Source organism: Talaromyces proteolyticus (genome assembly GCF_021365285.1).
Source record: "Talaromyces proteolyticus strain PMI_201 chromosome Unknown BGW36scaffold_4, whole genome shotgun sequence".
NCBI lineage: Eukaryota > Fungi > Ascomycota > Eurotiomycetes > Eurotiales > Trichocomaceae > Talaromyces > Talaromyces proteolyticus.
The window spans coordinates 1,082,112-1,103,315 of NW_025764280.1; the positions used below are offsets into that span (position 1 = coordinate 1,082,112).

Below are 21,204 nucleotides of genomic sequence, written 5' to 3' on the forward strand. Positions count from 1 at the left end.
GTAGACGGTGATCTAATCTATCAAATATTAATAAGATGAATTGAAATGAGTATAATTAAGAATATCAAGTTCATCGTATCTACACGCATCGCTGAACAAACATAAACAGTCATTCCAAAAAGAAAAAGAAACATCATTGCCATTAGAGATAATCGTCAGAGAAGTGTACAATAACATGTAATCGTATATGTTGAGGTTGGTCTATGCGTCACAATCATAAGACAGGACAGTCGAATGGTGAAAACAAGACAGCTTGGACGAGCGATTGATCCATTGGTGGTATTTGATAGCGGGAACTATCTATTTTCTATGCCCTAGTCCCTCCATGTCAGCCAAACCAAGCCCTAAAATCTTTTTTTGAAATAGAGATATCTAGCACTTACAGTAACGCTAGAGTCAAATCACCATGGATACTGGCCTTCAGCTCAACCTCGATATCCAGATTCAGCTCTAATTTGAGCTTCAAGCCCTCCTCATCATCGATTGACTTCTTCGAGTCTTCCGCCATCTGGAATTTCTCACCACCCTGATTGCCACCGCGCTCGGGGATCTCGCCGCGCTCTTGACGAGCCCGCGTGACGGGGCCATCCATTGATGCCTCATCACCGCCGAGGCGCTCAAACGGGGCGACGGCTTGGGATTCATCCTCGCTCTCGTCGTAGTAGTCAAAGGAGCGGTTATCGCGGCCCTTGACCGCTGTTCCCTGTTGCGGCCTCCTTCGGCGTTGGTTTTGGGCCTTGTGGTCAGATTCTGTTTGGGGCTCGTCAATGTCGTCTTCTGAGTACGAGTCGTAGTCGAAGTCGCTGTTGCTGGCGCTGTCAGAGTAGTAGTCGTCGTCGTCGTCCTGAGGAAGGTCCTCTTTTGTTTGTTTTTCGGCGGTAGCGGCCATGTTTCTCGCTGTCAATAATGTCTTCCTCGATATCTCAGGTGTCTGTCCCAAGTTACAAGTTTCGGTTTTTATTGAAAAGGGATGTGATATCAGAGGGTAAGTGTGTTTCTATTGAAAAGCCAGCTAGTGGCTGCAGCAGAGGGCATATAGTTAAGACGTAATGAGAACGCCACTTAGCACAGAAGCTACATCATCCTGCGCCCACTCGAGGGGTAAAGCCAGTAACGCAAATAAGAAAACATAATAATAATAGAATGATAGAATAATAATAGAAGTAAACGATGACGAGGTGGAGAACATCTCCCGCCAATCGACGTGCACGATATCCACGCCAGTCCCGATACGGCAAGATCGAGCTGTCAACCTGGAAATTCTCCGAAGACGTCACTCTAGAACATACTATACCCTACACACTATACTCTATGCTATACACGACACTATTCACGATACTATACACGATACTATGCACTCTTTATTTATTGCGATATGATATTAATGTCCTGATTGGGAGGATCGTATTGTACTAGACTTGCCAACTTTTATATCCAATATCTTCTATTCGATGTGGAGTGTAAACCAGGAACGGGTTCTGCCTTGACGTCACAACCACCATCTAGAGACACGTTTCCTGGTTAATGTCTCCGATCTCATCAAACCAACAACTAGCCACTCCACTTCTCCATCTCGATTAGTCTCCCCTAGCACCACGTCTGTGGCTGCCAATTCCACGCCAGGACGTCATCCACGTCTCAGATCTCGCGATATGACGCTACACGCACCGCCCATTGATGCAGATCACTCAATTGATCTACCAAGACTGACGTCGCTGGCGTCACCTACTCTACAATATATTATATCAACCCATCTTCCATTCTCTTGACGTAGTGCCCGTCCGTTATAGATAATACCTTCCCAATCCATCGAATCGAAAAGTTTTGATTCTCGTTTCTCACAATGTCATCTGAACAAGCCAACACTTCTGAGGTCTCTCAAGACACCCCCAACTCATCCTCCCCATCTACCACGCAGCAGAAGAAACCACCGAAACTGAACCGCAAGAAGCCTGCGCCTGCTGAGGAACAACCACAAGCAAAACCTGAAGAAGAAGAAGAAGAGCAGGAACAAGACGAGCCTGCCCCTGAGTCTGAGACCGTTAAGCAGGAGCCCGACGAAGAAGAAGAAGAAGAAGGAAAAGAAGAGCCCCAACCCGAACCCGAGCCCGAACCTCGTCGACGCAACAGACGAAGCCGGCCGAATCGTCGCGTCCAGAGATACCACGACCCCGAAGACACGGAAGAAATCGAGCGCAGCGACATGGACGGCGGTCAACAAGGCGGACGCCGGCGCACGCGCAGCGGGCCGAGTAAAAACCAGCAGCAGCAGCAGGGCGGCGGGCTCGGCTCTCTGGGCGGCATCGGCGATGTTGGGAATACCGTCAGCGGAGCGACAGACATGGTGCAGAACACAGCCGGTAAGGCGGTTGGCGGAGTCACCGACTCGGCGGGAAAAGCACTGGGAGGCGTACTTGGTGGCGGACAGAAGGATGATGGCGGAAAAGACGAGCAGTTGAGGCTGCGTTTAGACTTGAACCTGGACATCGAGGTGCAGTTGAAGGCGAAGATTCATGGTGATTTGACGCTAGGGTTATTGTAAGTTTTACACCCCTCTTTTTGATTGCTGCTAGACTTTAGTAACATGCCTAACTCTTAGCTCCTAGGAACTAAACCAAACCTAAGCTGATATCATCTGTCGAGGATGAGGTTGTTTTGACTTATTTTGCTGTGTTAATGTGGATGTGCAGGCCAGGTTCAATGTGGGCTGTTGGAAGTTTTTGATCATCTGAGCGGACTTTGGCACTGTAGTTTGTTCTATCAAGACTTATATGTTGTTAATTGATTGTATGTTATTTAATGATGGAATGATATTATTATATTGCTATAATTCAGTAATTGATGTCCATGCATTTAATTAAATACATGACTGACAGTATGCAACCATCACTCTTACATCACTTAAGAGTGAATATAAATTGAGTTATAAAATGCCTATATGAAATCTACACCTATTATATCCAGGCATACATGTACATAAAATGATGCAGAAATATAGACCTAAAGCCCCGCAATGCTCATCAACGCATACCCAATCGTCACAATTATCACAAACGAAATCAAACTCGCCGGAATGCCGCGGGTGAGGAAGTGGCTGACACGGAGATAGCGCTGGCCCGTACCAGGGATCTCCATCATAATGGCAGCTATATCACAACACTATTAATTGATGTGCAAAAGGATGATATAGAAGGGGGAGGGGACTTACTCATATTAGGGAAGCCGCTGGTCGGCAGGCCCATGGCAACAGAGCACATCAACGCACTGGCCATGACGAGCAGGTTCGGATGCGGATTTTCCATGCCGACGCCGACCTGCTGCACAAGCGGGAGCACGATCAGGGCGGCGACGGTGTGGGAAATGAACGTCGCCATGACGAGGATCAGCGCGGCGAAGACGAGAAGAACGCCGTAGAGGCTGAAGTCGGCCACGCGCTCGGTGATTGCGTTGGCAATAGTGTGCAGGAGGCCAGATGAAGTCACTGCCTTGCCTAGACTCAGGCCACCGGCGGCGAGGATGATGATGGTCCAGAGAAAGTTGTTGAAGTCTTCTTTGGTGAGAATGCCGCTGCCGAAGAATAACACCATGGGGATGATGGCGATAACCCCCATGTCGCCGAATACCGTGTCGAGCTGGTGGCTGAAGCACCAGAGGATGATGGTCACGAACGTGGTGATGGTGACGAACCATTGTACACCTGAGAAGCGATCCTTGACAGGGCGGATGGGGACAATGGTTGTGCCGCGGCTGGGTTTGAACGTGGCGAGCAGTAATAACCATATCAAGACGATGGAGAGAATGCAGACGGGGATGGAAATGAAGAACCATGTTCCCCAGCTCAGCGCAGGGTACATGTTCTCCAGTGCAATGATATTCTGAGGCGATGCGATTGGCGATGCTGCACCGCCGACATTCGCAGCCAATGCAATACCCAAAATCAAAGCCTTTGAGAAGTTCGACTCTGGCGGCAGGTTACGCAAGAGTGGCTGGATGATCGAATAGCATAGCACTGGAGCTGCCACATTGCTGATCCACATGCTCAGGAACATACTGACAAACATGTTCGTGATGAGCACAACTCGGGGACTGGTACCAGCCTTACTCAGAACAAAAGTAGCCATTCGACGAGCGACATCGTATTTCGACAACGCAGCCGCAATGGTGAAGCCTCCCAGCAACAGCATAATGACTGGAGTCCACATCGATGCAAATACAACTTTGGTAGCCGCCTCCGGATCCAATCGCTTGTGTGGTTTTTCTTCTGATCGCATGACTTGCAGTATGACAGCCAGGAAAGGCACCAAAAGCGACGTAACAAACAGCGGAATAGCTTCAGTTGCCCATAGTAGACTGACAAATATCACCATAGCCAAACAGTTTTGCTGTTCGGGTTTCTCCATGATGGGGAGTGAGAGCAGAGCCGCAAAAACCACGATAATCGTCAACAGCGACGAAAACGACAAGCTGACGAGCCACTCGGGAAGATAGAAACGACCTAGAGGCGTATTGATTTCCTTTTTCATAGTCTCAGCATCTCCCTGCCGTTGTGCCGCAGAGGGATCGTGGTCTCCGCCGAGTAAAGTCCGGCGAATGCCCATATTCGCTGCCTGCGTCTTGCGCTCAATTCCAATCATTTCTCTCCACACGGTATTCCTCTCCCACACTACATGCTCTCGCACATGAAGTCGCAGCTCTCGCCTCGCAAGCGACAGGTCTCCTTTCGTTACAACATCCGCATACATCTGCTCAACACGGCGGATGTTCTCATCCACATGGTTTGATGTGGAATCCGTGAAAGGATAGGCAGGCGACACCGTCCCATTAATATACGGTCTTCGCAGATTCCGATCCAGAATCTTATCATACTTTTTCAAAGCCTTGGAGAAACCAGTCTTATTCAATTGAATATAAGACTTCAGCTCGCACAGCGAAACATACAAGCTGATCGTCCTCTTTTTCAACGCCACACCGGCATTGAAAAGATCCTGGAAATGCTGATCTGTGTGATCTTCGTCGTGTCGACTACCACCATGATGCCAGAGCCGGGAATCGCCCATCTCGCTCGGGATCCCATCAGACCTATCGCCAGCATCTCGATACCGTCCCACATGCGTCTGCGATCTCCGACGCGGCTCGCCTACATGCGAATCCTCATCACTATCCCCCTCATCGTCATCGTCATCCTCATATCCCCCTTCACCAGCAGAACCACTGATTGTGCTCTCGCGCCGATTCTGTCTCAGGCCCAGTGACTGGAATATACTCCCAGTGCGCGGCCGCGACCCTATGCTCAACGTCCGCGATTTGATCACCGTCTCGCTGACCGGGTCCATATTTACTCCATCTGTATTGTCCTTGTACTGCGCATGCTCCTCTGCCACCTCCTCAACCTCGCCGAAAATCGATAGCTCTTTGACCTGGTAAAACGACGAGATTTTCTCCAACTCGGCGCCGAGCGCGCGTCGAAAGATCGTATCCGTGTCCACTGTCGAGTCAAGCAAAGGCGCAGACTCGGCATCGGCGACGCCATTGCTGTCAGGGTGATGGGTTTGCCTTTCTAAACTATATATTCTATTTCCCCCCACCCAAATCGTCAGCAGCTACCAAGTATAGTATCATAGGGGTGGGTGTAACGTACAATTTCTTGAGATTATCATATGCAATGTAGTAAGCACTCCAGTCCGGCACGGCGTTGAACTGGATGCTGTGCGAGAACTTCATGTTGGCAGGATCGTATACGGGGGTATTCTCGTGGCCGAGTTTTTCGAGAGCTTTCGCCCAGAGGATGTGTTGTGAGATGTAATTCTGCGCTGGACTCGATTTTTCCTTTTCAGCTGTCCGATTCTTGACGTCGAACTCGGTGCGGCCGCTGCCTGGATGGTCCCGTGTGACCAGTGCGGCACCGGTCCGTCCGTGGGTTACACCGTCGTCGCTCGAGACACAGGGGGTGTCGACTTCGCCGGGTACTGAGGCAGAAGAGGGGCTGGGATCGAGTGTTACGAGTTCGATGTTCTGACGAGCCGAGTCTGTCGTCGGAGGCGCCACGACGGAGCTGAGGATACGAGCGGGGGGTGTGTTATTTTTTGCAGCTGCATATATAGAGAAATATACAGGTAAATGGGCAGCCAGATACAACAGTAGGCTTAGGGTAGGCCTCAATCAGAATAATAATGTGTTCATGGTCACCAGGGATAGAAATCCAGATCCAAACCTGCTGCGGCTGCAGCGGCTGATTCGTCAAATTAGAGCCGCCGGACATGGATGTGTCAGCCTATCCTCTCTCGTCCCCGTTAGTACTAGTAACTACCGGCAGTACCTGCGTGGATAACACTGGCCATTATTAATAAATGCTGTATTATTGTAAAAACACCGGATAATGTACAGTATGATTTTAGATATGTTCCAGCTAGCGACTACCAGGAGGCTTCAATTGCAAGTTGGTCCGGCCAGAAATACCGACCTTGTGAACCTGCTCTCGCTTCTCCCACACCCCGCTTCGGCCCTCAGCAACTGCCATTAGCTCGTTGGCTACGCGCATAGCCCAGTCAGTGTCCTTTCTCTTGTCTGCAGAATCCAAGATCCACTTAATAGCCGTCCGGCGTCTCTGGCGCATCGACAACGGGACAGGCATAGGCACGGACGCACCACCGCCTGCAAGACCCTTCTGCTGACGGATCTTGATCAAGGGGGAGACCGAGTCAACCAAGAGGTTGAGGTATAGGATAGGATTCAAGGGGAGCTGCGGTGCTGGTAGAGTTGTTAAGAGACGTCGTCGAGGGTCAATCTTCGGAGGGGGCGAAGTGCGAAGATGATTCAAGATAACTTCCATATTCTAATCATGTTAACAGACAGACACAAAAACCAGAAAGAGAAAAAAAGAATCATGAAAGGTACCCTACCTTCTGAGCAAGACTGAGCTTACCATCTTCCATAAGCAGCTTGGTAAACTGCTCGACCACCGGGTCGTATCGGCGTTTAAAATGATCTGATTTGGACAGCGGCGCAGGTGTATCGAATTTCATTCCTGGATTCCGGTCAATTGCGTCTTCCGTAGCCAATGTAATCATATCCGCAACAGCCAGCACAGACGGGTCTTCGATACTGTCTGCAGAATTCTGAACTTCTTGCCCCAGTCTTGCGGAAGTCGAGTACGAGCGAGAACCCGAAGCCTTCTTAGCCTGGTCCCGTAGAACCTTCGGGGCGTATTTCAGCGCATCTTTGTCTCTGCGCAGAATCTATCCAAAGCGTATAGTTAGCGCCGTTGTCTGGTGATTGTTCATATGACTTGCCTCATCAATTGGAGTCCCCTGCTCGAGCTCCGGCGACCCCGGTGCATTTCCATCGCATTTCTTCCCACTCAGAATCCTGTCCATCGCTGCAGCTTCATGGCTGACATCTGGTAATGAGTCCTGGGTTGGGCCCTTGGGTTGGTCGTTGACTTGCTCTGGAGTTTGTTTCTGCGGGTCAGATTTCGACGAGAATAGCTGTCGCTGTGGACGAGCAGCTAGGTGAATGTTTGTTGCTGATTCTGTGCGTGTGTTCCTCCACCAAGTGGCCGCCGATTGCGTCTGTTGGCTTGGACGGTGTTGCTGGCGGAGGAGAGTCCTCGTTGCGAGGATGTTGATTCGTGGGGGCATTGTCAGGTGATGTAATGTATGTTCTGATTGACGCCGCAAAGATTCAAAATTCTGGGTGAATTCAGAATCAATGGAGATGCGTGTGGTATGCCAATTGATGCTGCTAGTCTGCCAAGTTTCTTGCTGCGGCGAAAAGAATTTCCGTGCCGCCCTGGGCTTGATAGCGTCACTCGCCACACCTAGCTGATAGCCATACAGAGAGAGAGCATCATTAAGCTTGATTCTTTACCGGCTTACATTAAGAAGCTTTAAATCACATGATTTTATTTCATTCGATAACTTTACACAAGCGATATTTTGAATATTTTGACAGCGGAGATGCACCAGGCGTCACATATGATAATGGCCTAGCTGTGTCGACATTTAAGTTCAAGCCAAGTTGTAGAAGGCTTAATACAACCCTCCTCAAATAGTTATGTCAATGGGTGGGGAATTTACATCGACAGTGTAGTAAATCATTCCGAGCGATGCGATTGAAAACACAAAGTCAGTGACAGTGCGAATTGAAGACGACATGTTTCCGTTAAGTAGACGTGTTGTCTGGATATACGTAAAAGGCAATGGCAAGGATGAAGTACCTAGCAAGCCTAATCAGTATCAATGAGTATATCAGCTATTGGAGAACTTACAATCCCAAGCATAATCCACCCTCCAAGTAATTCGATTTACCGTCCTGAATGAGGAGAATAACGACGAGGGCTGATATAAAGAACGAAACCGTTTCAAAGACATGGAAATGCAACGTCATTTCCACACCCATAATCCAGCCGAGAATAACGAGGAAGGGCGTTACGAATAGTGCAATCTGCAAGCTGCTTCCGATTGCAACGCCAATAGCAAGATCCATCTTGTTCTTGTAAGCCACGACAACAGCGGTCACATGCTCAGCAGCATTGCCAACGATCGGAATGAGCACAAGACCGATGAAGGTCTTGCTCATGCCAGTTTTCTCTACAATGCCCTCGATGCTGCCGACAAGGTATTCGGCACAGATAGCGACCAGAATCGTAACGACAACTAATGCGACTCCAGCGGCAAATGGGCCGAGAATGTGATGTTCCTCCTCAGCTACAACTGCTTGGTTCTCGATATTGTCGTCCCCTTCGGCGCCTTCCTCGAAAAGATGGGAGTGGGATTTTAGCTGGAAGTATAGATACATTACATAGAGGAGTAGGAGGATGATGGCGGTGCCATGTGAGAGTAAAAGAATGTTCTTCCGAGTCTCATCAGGGTTGGTCTCGTAGGAACCCGACATGGCAGCAAAGAGTGATGCGGGGATGATCAGCGATGCTGATGCGACGGCCAGCAGTGAAGACATGGTCGAAGCAACTGTTGAATTGAACGACTGCTCGGAGTATCTTAGGCCGCCGACTAGGAAACAGCAACCTAGCACTAACAGAATATTTGAAAGAATACTACCCAGCATGCTTGCTTGGACAACACGGATCTGGTTGTCTTTCAAGGCAATAATGCTCACCTACATAATCAGCACAACTGTTACCTCAAGGCCGAGATCGAGGACCAGACTCACAATAAGTTCCACCGCATTTCCGAAAGTCGCATTCATTAGACCACCCAAGGTCTGGCCCATGGTAGCTGATAACTCTTCCGTAGCAAAGCTGAGCAGTGAAGCCAACGGCATAATAGCGAGGAAATTCAGAACGAAGACTGTAGCGGCGCCCCATTCCAAGACTCCGGATACAATACCCAGCGGCACGAATACCAAAAGGATATGAACGTAGTTGCTCGCCAGGGTAGCCCAGGTCAAATGGACGGTTTGGTAAGGCAGCCTGACCCAGAAACGCGAGTCTGAGAGGTACGGCGACTCTGACGAGTGCGAGCCATCATGGTGGGAGTGCGAATGCAGCAACGGCGACTGCTCGTTGGGCTGGACGGAGCCATTGCCAGTCATGGTGCGTGTCAGCGAGCCTTGTCGGCGAAACTGCTTTTTGATCGAAGCTATAGCGGCCAATTGAGTCTCATCAGCAAGCCGTCTTATTCACTTCTAGGGTTTAAAGAGGCAATTACTGCGCCACGATGCTGCTTTAGTACTTATGGTACGTAGTAGGCGCACAGTGGTATGGTGGTACAGTGGCACAGCACTACTGGTGAAACGCTGGGGGAGGATGGTAGAGCACGGGAGGGAAACAAAGCATTAGGGAGGATCACGTACTCATTGTGGCAAAGGAGTAGATTATAAGAGGTTTTATGCGGGGATGCTTTGCGGTCTAACACAGCCCGACCCAGACTCGAATCACTTGATGAAACCGGAGGCGTGGAGCGAATGACTGGAATGATAATGCAATCGTAGTAGTGATGCTCAATCAAAGTTCAAGCTACGCCACTTGAGCATTAAGTCAATCTAATCAGCGAGCAGCCAAGAGGCGCCAGACTGGCCGGTCGGTTGAGCAATGACGGTTCTGCTAATCTGATCCCTTGGAACTCTTCTGGGGTTTGGGCTGTCACGGCTCAATACTCAGTATTCAATAAGCAGGGAATGGCAATAGCAAGGGCAATAGCAAGGGCAATGGTAATGCTAATGGTGTGACCGTCACGGGACAGCAGCAATGAGCTCTTCAAGAACCAAATGATGTGAACAGCTTGGCGATGGTGGTGATTGAAGGTGATTGCTGTGATTGCTGTGATTGCTGGGGGGATTCGGGGAGCTGTTTGCACAGCCTCACTTGGCTGCGCCTCCCATTGGCTGGCCTCCTTGGCTTTCGACGGGGAGTCGTCGGCGATACGTCACCATACACACTAGTTGCCGATTTAATTTAACCTTCTCTTATTCTTATTATATTATTTTTATTATTATATTACCATATTATTATTGTGTTGATTGTACAGAGTATCTTACTGGACATACCATCGATTCTGCCAAGACCGAAGACCGAAGAAGCTATTGGGCTTTGTATAGAGTTAAATAGTTTGCGCCAAGCATTCTGTTGCGGAATAGCAGCGCAACTTTCTCTCTTTTGATTTTCCCTCTTTCTTCCCTTTTTCCCGTCAAGTAACGCAACTAGCGCTCACACCATCATGAATCGATATCTCCACCAGTCGCTTGAAAGCATTTTCAAGAGTAATCGCAGCTGGGCGTCGTCCAAAAAAAAGACGGACCCAGCCTTCTTCGACAAGCTTGCGGCTGGGCAGACACCCAAGTACCTGTATGCTAGATAGCTCATCTCATCGTCGCATATTTATAGTATTTTTCTGCTTACTATAACTAGATACATAGGATGCAGCGATAGCCGTGTTCCTGCTAACGAGATCATGGGTCTCGAAGCTGGCGAGGTTTTTGTCCATCGCAATATTGCCAACCTCGTGCCAAACATCGACCTCAACGTTATGTCTGTGGTCAACTACGCTGTACGGCACCTGCACGTCAAACACATCATCGTATGCGGCCACTACAATTGCGGAGGAGTCAAAGCGGCGCTGACACCAGCTGACCTGGGCATACTGAATCCTTGGCTCCGAAACGTCCGAGACGTATACCGCCTGCATGAGAGCGAACTCAACAAAATCACAGATGAACATGCAAGATATAACCGACTAGTCGAACTGAATGTGATCGAGTCTTGCAGAAACATTATTAAGACTGCCGCCGTCCAACAAAGCTATCGCGATCATCAGTACCCAATCGTTCATGGCTGGGTATTCGATCTGAATGATGGCCTACTTAAGGACCTCCATGTCGATTTTGAGAACATGCTGGACGATGTCATGAAAATTTATCGTCTGTCGCCCGATCCTACCCCTTCACAAGATCCCAAGCGAGAGTCATAGCCTGTAAATTTTACACGGAAAATTCTCGAGTCATTACGTAGGTTGCGCCGCCTGAGAAAAATAGAAAAGACCATATGTTATTACATACACTGCTAGGAACCATTCGCAACAGCATATTCATGATGGGCCAATGCGCCCATCATGACTCCTCTGTAGCTTCAGTTATTGAAAGCCCCTTCTCGCTAGCTGGATCATAAACGATTCCGTGGATATGTAGCTGCCCTTGCCTCATTGCACTGGCCACTTCCGGGAATTTACGCAACGTCCGCAACTGTTCAAGTATATTCAATTCAACGAAAGACCGGTCATCTTTGACGCTTGGCAGTTGATCGATATAATGGCGGTGCGTTGCGTAGAGAGCGTTGAGCCTCCTAGATAAATTTCAGTTCCATCAAAGCTTATCCAGTCAAGACTCATACATACATCAGCCACGGGTCTCTCAACCCATCCCTCGACGTTGCTCTGACAATGCCACATCCGTAATGACCACATACAATTATGTGCTTCACCTGCGAAAGGGGTAAATTTCGACATCAATGGATTCTCCGAGATAATGGCCAACCTTAAGATCAACAACAGCGTGTTTCACTGTAGTTTCGCAGGACAAGTCCCCATCAACGATCATATTGCCAATATTCCGATGCTCAAGCATCTCGTCAGGAAGAAGGTCGAGTATGGTTGTTTCTTTGAAGCTGCTATCGGAGCAGCCAATCCAGAGAATTTGTTTTTCTGGACGTTGAAGGCTGGGTATGAAGTCCGCCTCAATAGGCTTGGTCGCATAGGATGAGAGCCGTAGTCCAACCATTGTTTAACGCCGAAAACAGGAGATACTGGTGATGTTGAACGTTCTCAGGTAAAGAGCTTGTGTGTTGCAGGATAGACAAGTGACGTATTCACCTATGCCAAGGTTTCGCGGGTAGAACATTTGTGATGAAAATATTGTGAGATTTTCTTCGAATACGTGCTACGAAAGCTCTGCTTTTACACTCTGGCTCGGAGAACTCGCCGCGGTGATTCAACTAAGTGTTAAGCTCGGGAAAACTAGGTTCTTGGTATGTTCCGAGATATCACCGCGCGTCCCGAGTTATCCCCGTAGAAGCTATTTGAGCGAATCAAGAGCTGAAGGAATATATGGAGACGATTCATAACCCTGTCCTTTGATTCAAACAACAGCATCGCAATAAGTCACAGCCCAGCTGTGTACTCCTTGCTCGGTCAGTCTTGCTCGGTCGATCCTTCTCGATCAGTCATCTTAAAGCCTTCACACCCTTATCCCGGCGATAAATAGAATTCAAAACCGAAGACTTCACGTCGCGTCAACGTTTGAACTGTTAGGTGGTAAAATTTTGCACGCTCCTTGCATAATCACAGTCACACTCAATCAATCTCGTCGGAGGTATGGTGCTGGTCCCCCATCTCCTACATATAATTATTTTGGTCAGCGTTACTGAGACCTTTGTCTTACAGTCAATATGATCATCACTCGCGGGTTTTCTCTGACGAATTTTGTCATTGCCAGTTCAGCCCTCTGTTTCCAAGTTTGTGTCTTATATCCCTGGCATCACAAACTTGAGGATGAATTCAAAAATTTAAAGAATGAACATCTCCGTCTTCTGAAGGAAAACGAAGAGAATCGGTTAAAAGAATTAAGGAGTATCCGGGAACATTTGGGTAATTTCTACACTAAAGCTGAGTAGGAATGTTTTCCTAAGCAATGTGTAGCTGCTCGCTTGGGCGGCATAGGATGATCACCACTTTATGATTTTAGACATCATGAAAGACTGTTTACGTTCCTAACATACTACGTTTGATGCCCATTCTTAGATCTCCTTAGCTATACAATACCACAGCTCTTTCTGATACTTGACTGATTATATCTCACTCGACTAAATGTTATTATGTACCGCCAACTATACTAGTAAATTTTGTCTCCACCGGAGCCTGGCTATGGTATTCGTCGTACCAAAACAACCAGATATAGTGTGGCTGTTAAAGTGGACCCGCGGGAATGTCCCCCTGCATTTAATAATGATCCTTCTTATCCACCTTTCCAACGGTCCTGTGAACATGAGAGCCGAGGATCGGACGAGATATTTAAATATGACGCAGAACAAATTAACTGTCAAAAGATCAACGATACACTGACAACTTTGTACTGATGAAGAAAACCAGATAGCAGTTGAAATATTTGAAGACAACATCAACTACTAGCAGTAGCAATACCAATTGATAGTAACTGTAGTACTGTACACTTCGCGAATCGTCACAGGTAGTATATAGTATCCGGCACTCTGATTGGCCTGCGGCCCTTTTATTCATCCGCCTACCATCTGATCCCGCCCAGCCACAGCAATTGACACCCGCCAAGTGGCTCAACGTCTAAACTTTCACATAGGAGCCTATTAATGCGTGAGAATTTGGTAAAATGACGGATCCATCTAAACCCGTCCGAAAACGACGACGCCCTGCGTTTTCTTGCACCGAGTGCCGTCGTCGAAAAGTCCGATGCGACCGAGCTGTCCCTTGCCTCCAGTGTACCGCTTACAACAATGCCTCGGGGTGTACGTACGAGGAAGGCCATCGCAGTCTTCCTGTTCGGGCGGCCTCTAGTACACTCCGCAGTAGACAACAAGAAGACCGAACTCAGAGTAGCCCTAACGCTCCGCGCCATCCTGATGTATCTCCACGAACCTCAACGCCAGCTGCCCCCGGTGGGCGCCTTCAAGGCACAATATCGAAGACTAGGGTTTTCGGCTACGGCCACTGGATGACTGCTTCTTCAATGGTAATTTACTATCCTTTCTGTAATATGTAATTGGCACCTTGTTCTTTGCTTACAATCCTTTCAAGGGAGAGGAATTTTCCATCTTCGAGCCCATTGGTGAGTATTACAAAAATGTATTCCAACATGCAGACCACAGTCCCACAGACGAGGTCACAAAAATAGTTGTCGAATGCAAACAACTAGCTCGAGATATTAAGAAGCAAAGACCAAGTCGGAGACGTCTCGCTGTCGATATTCATCTGTCTTTTCTCGACCGTCAGGTGATGGATGAACTCGTCGCCCTATATTTCAACACGTTTGAGTCTTGCCATCGTATAGTCTATCGACCATCATTTATGGCGGAGTACAAAAACTACGTTGACAGTCAGGGGTCCTCCGAGAACCCTTTTCTACTGCAGCTTGCACTGGTCATCACTGTTGCAGGCGCATTGCACGGCGATTCCAATGTTCGCGGTGAGATAGCCGCGAAAGCACCAACATGGATCCATATCTCCCAAACATGGCTTTCCGCACCACTGGAAAAAGATCGTTTGACATTAAAGTGTATCCAAGTTCAATGCTTGCTACTTCTGTGTCGTCAAATATACCACGTTGGAGCGGACCTTGTATGGATTTCAGTCGGCTCGCTCATGAGAATGGCCATGCATATGGGGCTACACCAAGACCCTAATAAACTTGGAGAGATGAGTGTGCTGGAGAAAGAAATCCGCAGGCGTCTGTGGTACACCATCCTGGAAATGAATGTGCAAGCGGCATTGGATTCAGGGGGTCCTCCCATGATTCTGGATGGGGATTACAATACTCAACCGCCGTCTAATATAAGCGATGAAGATCTCGAGCATGTCGTTCGGGAGGAAGAGCTTTCGAATAATCCTTCTCGAATGTCTTTGCAATCGCTACTAGCAAAGTCACTTCCACTCAGACTGCGAGTAACCAGGATTATAAACAGTCTACAAGAGGAACCTTCCTATAATCAGATTCTGAATATCAGCAATGAACTAGCCTCAGCATGTCGTGAAGTGACTACCGTTCTCGACCAAGCCGCTTCTACAAGCAACTCACACCCCACAGCTAAATTTGCACAAAGCTACTGCAACCATCTCCTCCGTCGCTTTCCTCTCTGCCTTCACTTTCGATATGCCATCAAAGCCAAATCAGACCCGCTCTTCAGTCATTCCCAGAAAGTGGGTCTTGAAGCCGCGTTAGATCTTGTATCTCTCCTTGAAGACGATCTTTATAGACGCTTACTCCTCGTAGGCGGTGGCATGTTTCGTGATATTATCACCCGAGGTGTATTACTCATATTCTTGGAACTGAGTCCGGACCCGGAAACAGAGACATCCAATTTTGCAAAGAAAAGGAATCGCGCTCGCCAGGACCCCCTGCTCCGTGATGCGCATCGTGTGGTACAGTATTCTGAAGATAGAATCAGACATGGCGATACCAATGTGAAAGTCTACGTGGTTCTTCACATGTTGATGGTCCAAGCTCAAGGTCGTTTCGATGGCTCACTAACTGATGATAATATCACAAAAGCTTTACATGATGGACTGTATACATGTCACCAAATACTGAAGGATATGGTGACTGATATCAACAACCAGAACAGTAATAACTCGACATATTCTGATATTGACTTTGAGTCCTGGACATCTAATGACATGAATATGACTGCACAAGCTGATTTTGGGATGAACACCTTCAACAATGTCGACGATGCGAATATAAACTTTGACTTCTTGGATTATCAACTTCCTTCTCAGTGGGCAGATCAAACATGGAGTTGAAATAATATATGGTACATTTATAATACATTGTCTGTAGCAAAAGGGAGGAGAGAAAAACATCTAATTAAATAATCCAAACCCAATATTCTATCTCACTTTAGTCTCGTCCAGCTCTGGATACTCCGGGAGCTTCCACCCCTTTGTATCTTCACGCAGAACCATTCGAGCGAGGACATCCAGTCTCAGGAGTGAGGTGATCCAGAAAATCAAGTACATCACTCCAAGCCCCAAGGTAGAGGACGGGAATTGATCCATATAGTTCGGATTGTCCCTCAAACCCTTCTGCATACGATCCATCAGCGGCCTGAATTTCCGCTCATAGCCATCTAATGCAGCCGTGATGCTTCGGCCCTTGTCAGCTGCATCTCCAGACCCATCTCCACAATGCCTTGCGATCTCGCCCGCAAGAACATAAGCACCGGCAATGCCACAAGACGTCCCCATCCCCGTCATCGCAGACGGACAATACGCCGCATCACCTACCAGTGCAATACGACCACGAGACCACTTATTCAGCACAACAACGCCAATCCGCTCACAATAGAAATCCTCGGACTTCCTCATCCCTTCCATAACCTCCTCAGACCGCCACCCAGCCCCACGGAAAACCTCTTCCAACGCTTCCTTTTCGTCCTCAAAATCCTCCGTCCTAGAACTCTTCAGCTTCACCGACGCTTCTGTTTTGCAGAATAGATACGCTTGGTACTTGTCGATATCGTGTCGGCGAGTCATGATCCCTCGGCCCTGCGTCGCCACGTAGATCGTTGCATCAAACCCGTCGCCTTCCCGCATCTTCTCATTAACAGTGAAATAGCCTGCAAACACACCGATTGACTGAAGAGGATCTCTGCCACCAGCCTTTCCCTCCTCAAGCATAATCTTCCGCGTGCCAGACCACTGCCCATCCGCGCCAACAACGAGATCAAACCGCTCTTTGGTCCCATCCGAAAACTTCACGTCCGCAAACTGCGCTGCAGTCTGGTCGATCCGCTGCACATGAACCCCAAACCTATACTTCACACGATCCTTACTCGCATCATGAAGCATCTGGCACAGATCACCTCTCATAATCTCGAAATCGCTGGTGAAACTCTGCGGTCCTTTGGCGGAGGGGTTGTTATGCGCGGGGAAGTACCCCCATGATCGGCCTTTCTTGTCGACGAGGCGAACACCTTGTTCGTTTGCAGCGACTGCGCGGAAGGATTCTTCGAGACCCATGCGTTTGAGGACAGTGATGCCGAAGCCGCGGAGGTCGACTTGGAGGCCTGTGGTGCGCAGGACGGGGAAGCGTTCGATCACGGTGATTTCGTGTCCGAGTTTGGAGAGCCAGAAGGATAGCGCTGTGCCTGTGATGCCGGCGCCGCAGATGAGGATTTTCAACGGGGGCATGTTGTTCTGTCAATGATGTTGTTAGATAGGGGTTTGAGGTTGATGTATATCAATGTATCAACAATATCAAGATAACCCTGTATATGTAGACAGTAAGCAATGGATTGAGAGTGAAAATAGGTCCGGTAAGCCAGTCGACCTTTATTTATACGTCCATCGGGTATATTTTATCCCAGACCTGCCGAATCGAAGAGATAATAAGATTGGGTCTACTGTTTGTGGCTTCATTTGCTGATATCCCGGCCAGCACCGATATGGCCGATATGGCCGACACGCCCGAGTATAGGTGAGCCGCCACTAAGGTTAAATTTGCATGGCCAAATTGCACAAGAATTACCCTTGTTTAGCTCATATGATTCTATGCGGAACACGAGCATACTTCTTATCCGATTTTGCATCGGCCCTGTGAATATAGAGCAAAGGATGAGGGGGAGATTGTAGAGGAAGATCTCGGTAGCACTACAGAATCACCCGAAAATGGGCAGGCAACAATTAAGAAGACCCTATTATGGCTTTATACATTAAGTTAGTGTGATATCTCATGGCACAACAGCATAACACCTTTATCATTTGCGGTGGATATTCTATTTGTATTTCAAGCAGTCGTAAATCTACCGTGAGCGAGGCGATACCAGGGAGTTCAGCTAATTGCATGCCTGAACAGGCAAATTTATTTAGCAACAAAGGAGAATATAACCTATTCTCGGATACACAGGATGATGAGTGGTTCTTCTCTTACATTGAAAGCAATGATATTCGCAAAGTGGATCCGGATTTAAACAAGTGACCGCGAACAGTTGAAAGCTTGACATGAAGATGAAAAATAAAGCCTGACATAAAGTGTATTCCCTGGATAGATGAGAATGTTTTCAGTCTGAAAAGCTCTTAAAGAAAGGAGAAAGTGACGAGAAACATTCTTATAAAAGTCTGCTTAACGGTATTCTGTGAAAGGAATTATAGGGCGAAAATTGTGATATTTTAAGGCCATCTATTGGAAGTACGGCTTAGATATTATAGTTTCAGAAATTATAGTTCTAAACTCTCTGTGGGTAGAGATTCTGTAGCTAGAGAGTCTATTAATGGGTTTAAAGATAACTATGTCTATGAATCTATGAACAAGAGCCGCAGCTTCTCCTTCAAAATATAGATATCTTAACACCAACAAGGGACTTTGATAAGACGTAGAATTCTAAATCTGATCTGCTGGATTTATAGTCCAAAAAAAATTCCGTAACTCCACAACTACCGTGTTACAGACAGATTCGAAACCTCCTTCACCTGTCACACACCTGGACCTACTCTAGTTGTCACTGGCTGTGTCAAAGGACAATACAATAATATACACCACACAGACGTTCCTTAAAGAAAACTTAGTAACAATATAATAAAACTACGAAAAGAATTAAATCATTATAGAACACAACTAAAGTAAAAGAGATATCTTGAGGTGCCATAGTACTTCAAGTAAGATTGCCTTACTAATCCTCTCGGTATAATCAAAGTAATTTATATTAAAGAACTATAAAGAACTAAATATATAATAGTAAATGAGCATCCTCATATACCTAGTCTTCCTTATTCCATATACTGTATATTATATACTTTCCAAGTAACAAGTATAAAGTATACAATATTCTTTTACTAATATCCTGTTATTTTGTATACTGTTAACTTAAATAAAATAACAATATATCTTTTATATCATTATATGACTCCTATCTTCCTATTCATCAGTACGTCTTACTGTCCATAGCTAGCAACCATTTGCCCTTATATTTTGTGACCATCCCTTCCTAAGCGTAGTGTCTTAACATCATACAGGTAGTTTCATAACATCACCCTTTTTACTCTCTCTCTATTTAATCCAGCCCCACTGTGGATACACTAATTGTAAGTCTAGTATAAACAGGGTAGTTATTATATTTTACATATTGCTAGTATATTTCGTACATGCTCGTTACGTTCAACACACCGGTCGGTCTGGCATTGGCCTGAGATATCCTCAACCGTTCAACTTTTCAACGCAATGTGCTGCGTGCACGTATCAGAATAAATATACGACTATAATACCACTAGAAATCCCTACTAAGTAAGGGTTGCGCCGCTCTCTTTTTGGTAAAAGTCCGACAGCACGTGAGATTCACGTGATATAGCCATTCGAAGTTCATGGACCTGCCACAGATAATTGCACACCAGTGTTTAGAGATAGTAGTGGTTTGGATAAGTCAACTATGATTTTTGCGTCAGTGGATTCGTGAGAGACTCCTGTCAGACGCCAACCAACCACCTGTATTGTAAGTAACCCGAATTTGAAACCTATTTACATCACGTGCTGATGTCCTGCAAGGCTGAGTTGGCGAGGGGTAGCTGGTGCGGCTAAGAGACTTCTAGAGAAGGAAAGAATGTTTTACGACTTCACAGAAACAACTTGGTCTTGGATATAGACAGACCTCTATTCTTTACATCTATCCTACTCACGTCAAATCAGTCTCTGCCCGAGCCTGATCAGGACCGCGTCCATCATGTCAGACCCCAAGTATAAGAAGGCGAGAGGCGAACTGAGCGGATCACACCATCAAAGCCATCTCAATGCTCAAGAGAACCTGCGGGCTCGAGAAGCTGCGAACCAAAGGTCGTCTCGACGTATTTCTCAAAATACTGAGAGACCTAGACATTCACTCAGTACTAGGAACCGTGCTACTGTTCAGCAGGATAGGGATCCTGAAAGCACTCCGAGTTCTGGGAGAGGTGAAGCCACAATAACACCTAACAGCTCTGAAGAAATGGTTTCCGGTCGCAATGTCATGGAGCCAAAGGAAACCCGACCCGAACTTGTGTCAGGTAAGTGTTAAGATCACCACAGTAACCATTTGGATATTAAGGGCTTCTGGGTTCAAATAGATAAGTCAAGGACCAACGAATCTCCCGAAGCAAAGGTTCGGAAACTTGAATCACAGATTCGGGAAGTACGAGAAAATTCAGATAGACTTTCAAACGTCATATACGAAAAAGATAATGAAATTACCCAGCTACGGAACCAGAGAATCACACTGTTCGAAGAATTGCAACAAGCTATTTCTGACCGCAGGGATTTTGCTAGATGTCAGGACGAACTTGCCAGGGCGCAGCGCGCGCTGAGTATGATGCGAGAAGAAATAGGAACGTTAAATGGGCTACTTGATGATGCCTCTGCGCAGACGAGTGATTTGCGCGCCCAATTGAGAGATTTACGCTTTCAACTGGATGGGGCGCTTGACAGGGGAGCAGAACTATTAGCCGAGAACCGCCAACTCAGGGAAGACAATCGACGACTTCTTGTGAGGGTCAATGAGCTCCAGCAAGAGATTACACGTATAAGCGAAGAATTAGACCTTTGTGGTCGGCGTCTTGCCACATTTGAAGAACAAGCTGGTCGCCCAGTTAGTGGCCCGAGAGATTCAACTCCAGAAACTTCATCAGTAGAGGCACAGAATGGCGGCTCTATTAGTATGAGAAGAGTTCGTCCTCTTTTCGGAAATGATCAGCTTGTTAGGGAAAGACCGTTGAAAAACGGAACATTCAAAAAAGAATATGTCAGGAAGAAGTAAGGTAAAACGGAAGCTCTATTTTATGTTTTTATGTGATTTAGCTTGCGGCCTTTCGGGGGACATTTAGAGTATATGTGAGATTGCTGGGAGGATTTTATTGCGTCACAATGTCTTGATGTTACAGACGGTGGTGGTGGTGTATTCATACGCTTACCTCTCCCCTTGAGTTGTTTATAAACCACTAAGGTTTATGGTCTGTGCTATAAACGGCTAACGTAGTACCGCATATAATA

General features: G+C 47.1%; 10 protein-coding genes across 10 annotated transcripts; 5 read left to right on the forward strand and 5 right to left on the reverse strand.

The window, feature by feature from the left end:
- Positions 1–36: 36 nt before the first annotated feature.
- On the reverse strand, positions 37–1,142 carry BGW36DRAFT_405712 (uncharacterized protein). Its single transcript, XM_046218975.1, has 2 exons — positions 384–1,142; positions 37–314 (listed from the first exon to the last, which is right to left on the reverse strand). Exons 1-2 carry the CDS (start codon positions 887–889, stop codon positions 308–310), a joined length of 513 nt encoding a protein of 170 aa, XP_046074181.1. The 5' UTR covers positions 890–1,142; the 3' UTR covers positions 37–307.
- A 469-nt stretch (positions 1,143–1,611) lies between these two features.
- On the forward strand, positions 1,612–2,852 carry BGW36DRAFT_129650 (uncharacterized protein). The gene is made up of 2 exons (XM_046209348.1): positions 1,612–2,538; positions 2,607–2,852. The coding sequence occupies exons 1-2, from the start codon at positions 1,844–1,846 to the stop codon at positions 2,611–2,613; spliced, it is 702 nt and encodes a 233-aa protein (XP_046074182.1). The 5' UTR covers positions 1,612–1,843; the 3' UTR covers positions 2,614–2,852.
- Positions 2,805–7,876, reverse strand: BGW36DRAFT_316389 (putative plasma membrane phosphate transporter Pho87). The gene is made up of 6 exons (XM_046212561.1): positions 7,290–7,876; positions 6,900–7,235; positions 6,415–6,832; positions 5,639–6,089; positions 3,209–5,571; positions 2,805–3,146 (listed from the first exon to the last, which is right to left on the reverse strand). Exons 1-6 carry the CDS (start codon positions 7,635–7,637, stop codon positions 3,001–3,003), a joined length of 4,062 nt encoding a protein of 1,353 aa, XP_046074183.1. The 5' UTR covers positions 7,638–7,876; the 3' UTR covers positions 2,805–3,000.
- A 1-nt stretch (position 7,877) lies between these two features.
- On the reverse strand, positions 7,878–9,833 carry BGW36DRAFT_374226 (putative calcium ion transporter Vcx1). The gene is made up of 4 exons (XM_046215655.1): positions 9,811–9,833; positions 9,169–9,664; positions 8,267–9,114; positions 7,878–8,215 (listed from the first exon to the last, which is right to left on the reverse strand). Exons 2-4 carry the CDS (start codon positions 9,547–9,549, stop codon positions 8,161–8,163), a joined length of 1,284 nt encoding a protein of 427 aa, XP_046074184.1. The 5' UTR covers positions 9,550–9,664; positions 9,811–9,833; the 3' UTR covers positions 7,878–8,160.
- An 840-nt stretch (positions 9,834–10,673) lies between these two features.
- BGW36DRAFT_395567 (carbonic anhydrase) lies at positions 10,674–11,423 on the forward strand (the record flags this gene model as incomplete). The annotated part of the gene is made up of 2 exons (XM_046218055.1): positions 10,674–10,801; positions 10,865–11,423. 2 exons carry the CDS (start codon positions 10,674–10,676, stop codon positions 11,421–11,423), a joined length of 687 nt encoding a protein of 228 aa, XP_046074185.1.
- A 139-nt stretch (positions 11,424–11,562) lies between these two features.
- Positions 11,563–12,228, reverse strand: BGW36DRAFT_425305 (carbonic anhydrase; the record flags this gene model as incomplete). Its single annotated transcript, XM_046220102.1, has 3 exons — positions 11,563–11,794; positions 11,847–11,932; positions 11,986–12,228. The coding sequence occupies 3 exons, from the start codon at positions 12,226–12,228 to the stop codon at positions 11,563–11,565; spliced, it is 561 nt and encodes a 186-aa protein (XP_046074186.1).
- Positions 12,229–12,438: 210 nt separating this feature from the next.
- On the forward strand, positions 12,439–13,290 carry BGW36DRAFT_374235 (uncharacterized protein). The gene is made up of 2 exons (XM_046215656.1): positions 12,439–12,819; positions 12,891–13,290. The coding sequence occupies exon 2, from the start codon at positions 12,896–12,898 to the stop codon at positions 13,118–13,120; it is 225 nt and encodes a 74-aa protein (XP_046074187.1). The 5' UTR covers positions 12,439–12,819; positions 12,891–12,895; the 3' UTR covers positions 13,121–13,290.
- Positions 13,291–13,784: 494 nt separating this feature from the next.
- BGW36DRAFT_129825 (fungal-specific transcription factor domain-containing protein) lies at positions 13,785–16,077 on the forward strand. The gene is made up of 2 exons (XM_046209349.1): positions 13,785–14,208; positions 14,274–16,077. The coding sequence occupies exons 1-2, from the start codon at positions 13,849–13,851 to the stop codon at positions 15,993–15,995; spliced, it is 2,082 nt and encodes a 693-aa protein (XP_046074188.1). The 5' UTR covers positions 13,785–13,848; the 3' UTR covers positions 15,996–16,077.
- A 5-nt stretch (positions 16,078–16,082) lies between these two features.
- On the reverse strand, positions 16,083–17,541 carry BGW36DRAFT_425307 (putative FAD-binding monooxygenase; the record flags this gene model as incomplete). The annotated part of the gene is made up of 2 exons (XM_046220103.1): positions 16,083–17,390; positions 17,536–17,541. The coding sequence occupies 2 exons, from the start codon at positions 17,539–17,541 to the stop codon at positions 16,083–16,085; spliced, it is 1,314 nt and encodes a 437-aa protein (XP_046074189.1).
- Positions 17,542–19,820: 2,279 nt separating this feature from the next.
- BGW36DRAFT_405720 (uncharacterized protein) lies at positions 19,821–21,196 on the forward strand. Its single transcript, XM_046218976.1, has 2 exons — positions 19,821–20,225; positions 20,286–21,196. Exons 1-2 carry the CDS (start codon positions 19,907–19,909, stop codon positions 20,969–20,971), a joined length of 1,005 nt encoding a protein of 334 aa, XP_046074190.1. The 5' UTR covers positions 19,821–19,906; the 3' UTR covers positions 20,972–21,196.
- Positions 21,197–21,204: the final 8 nt, after the last annotated feature.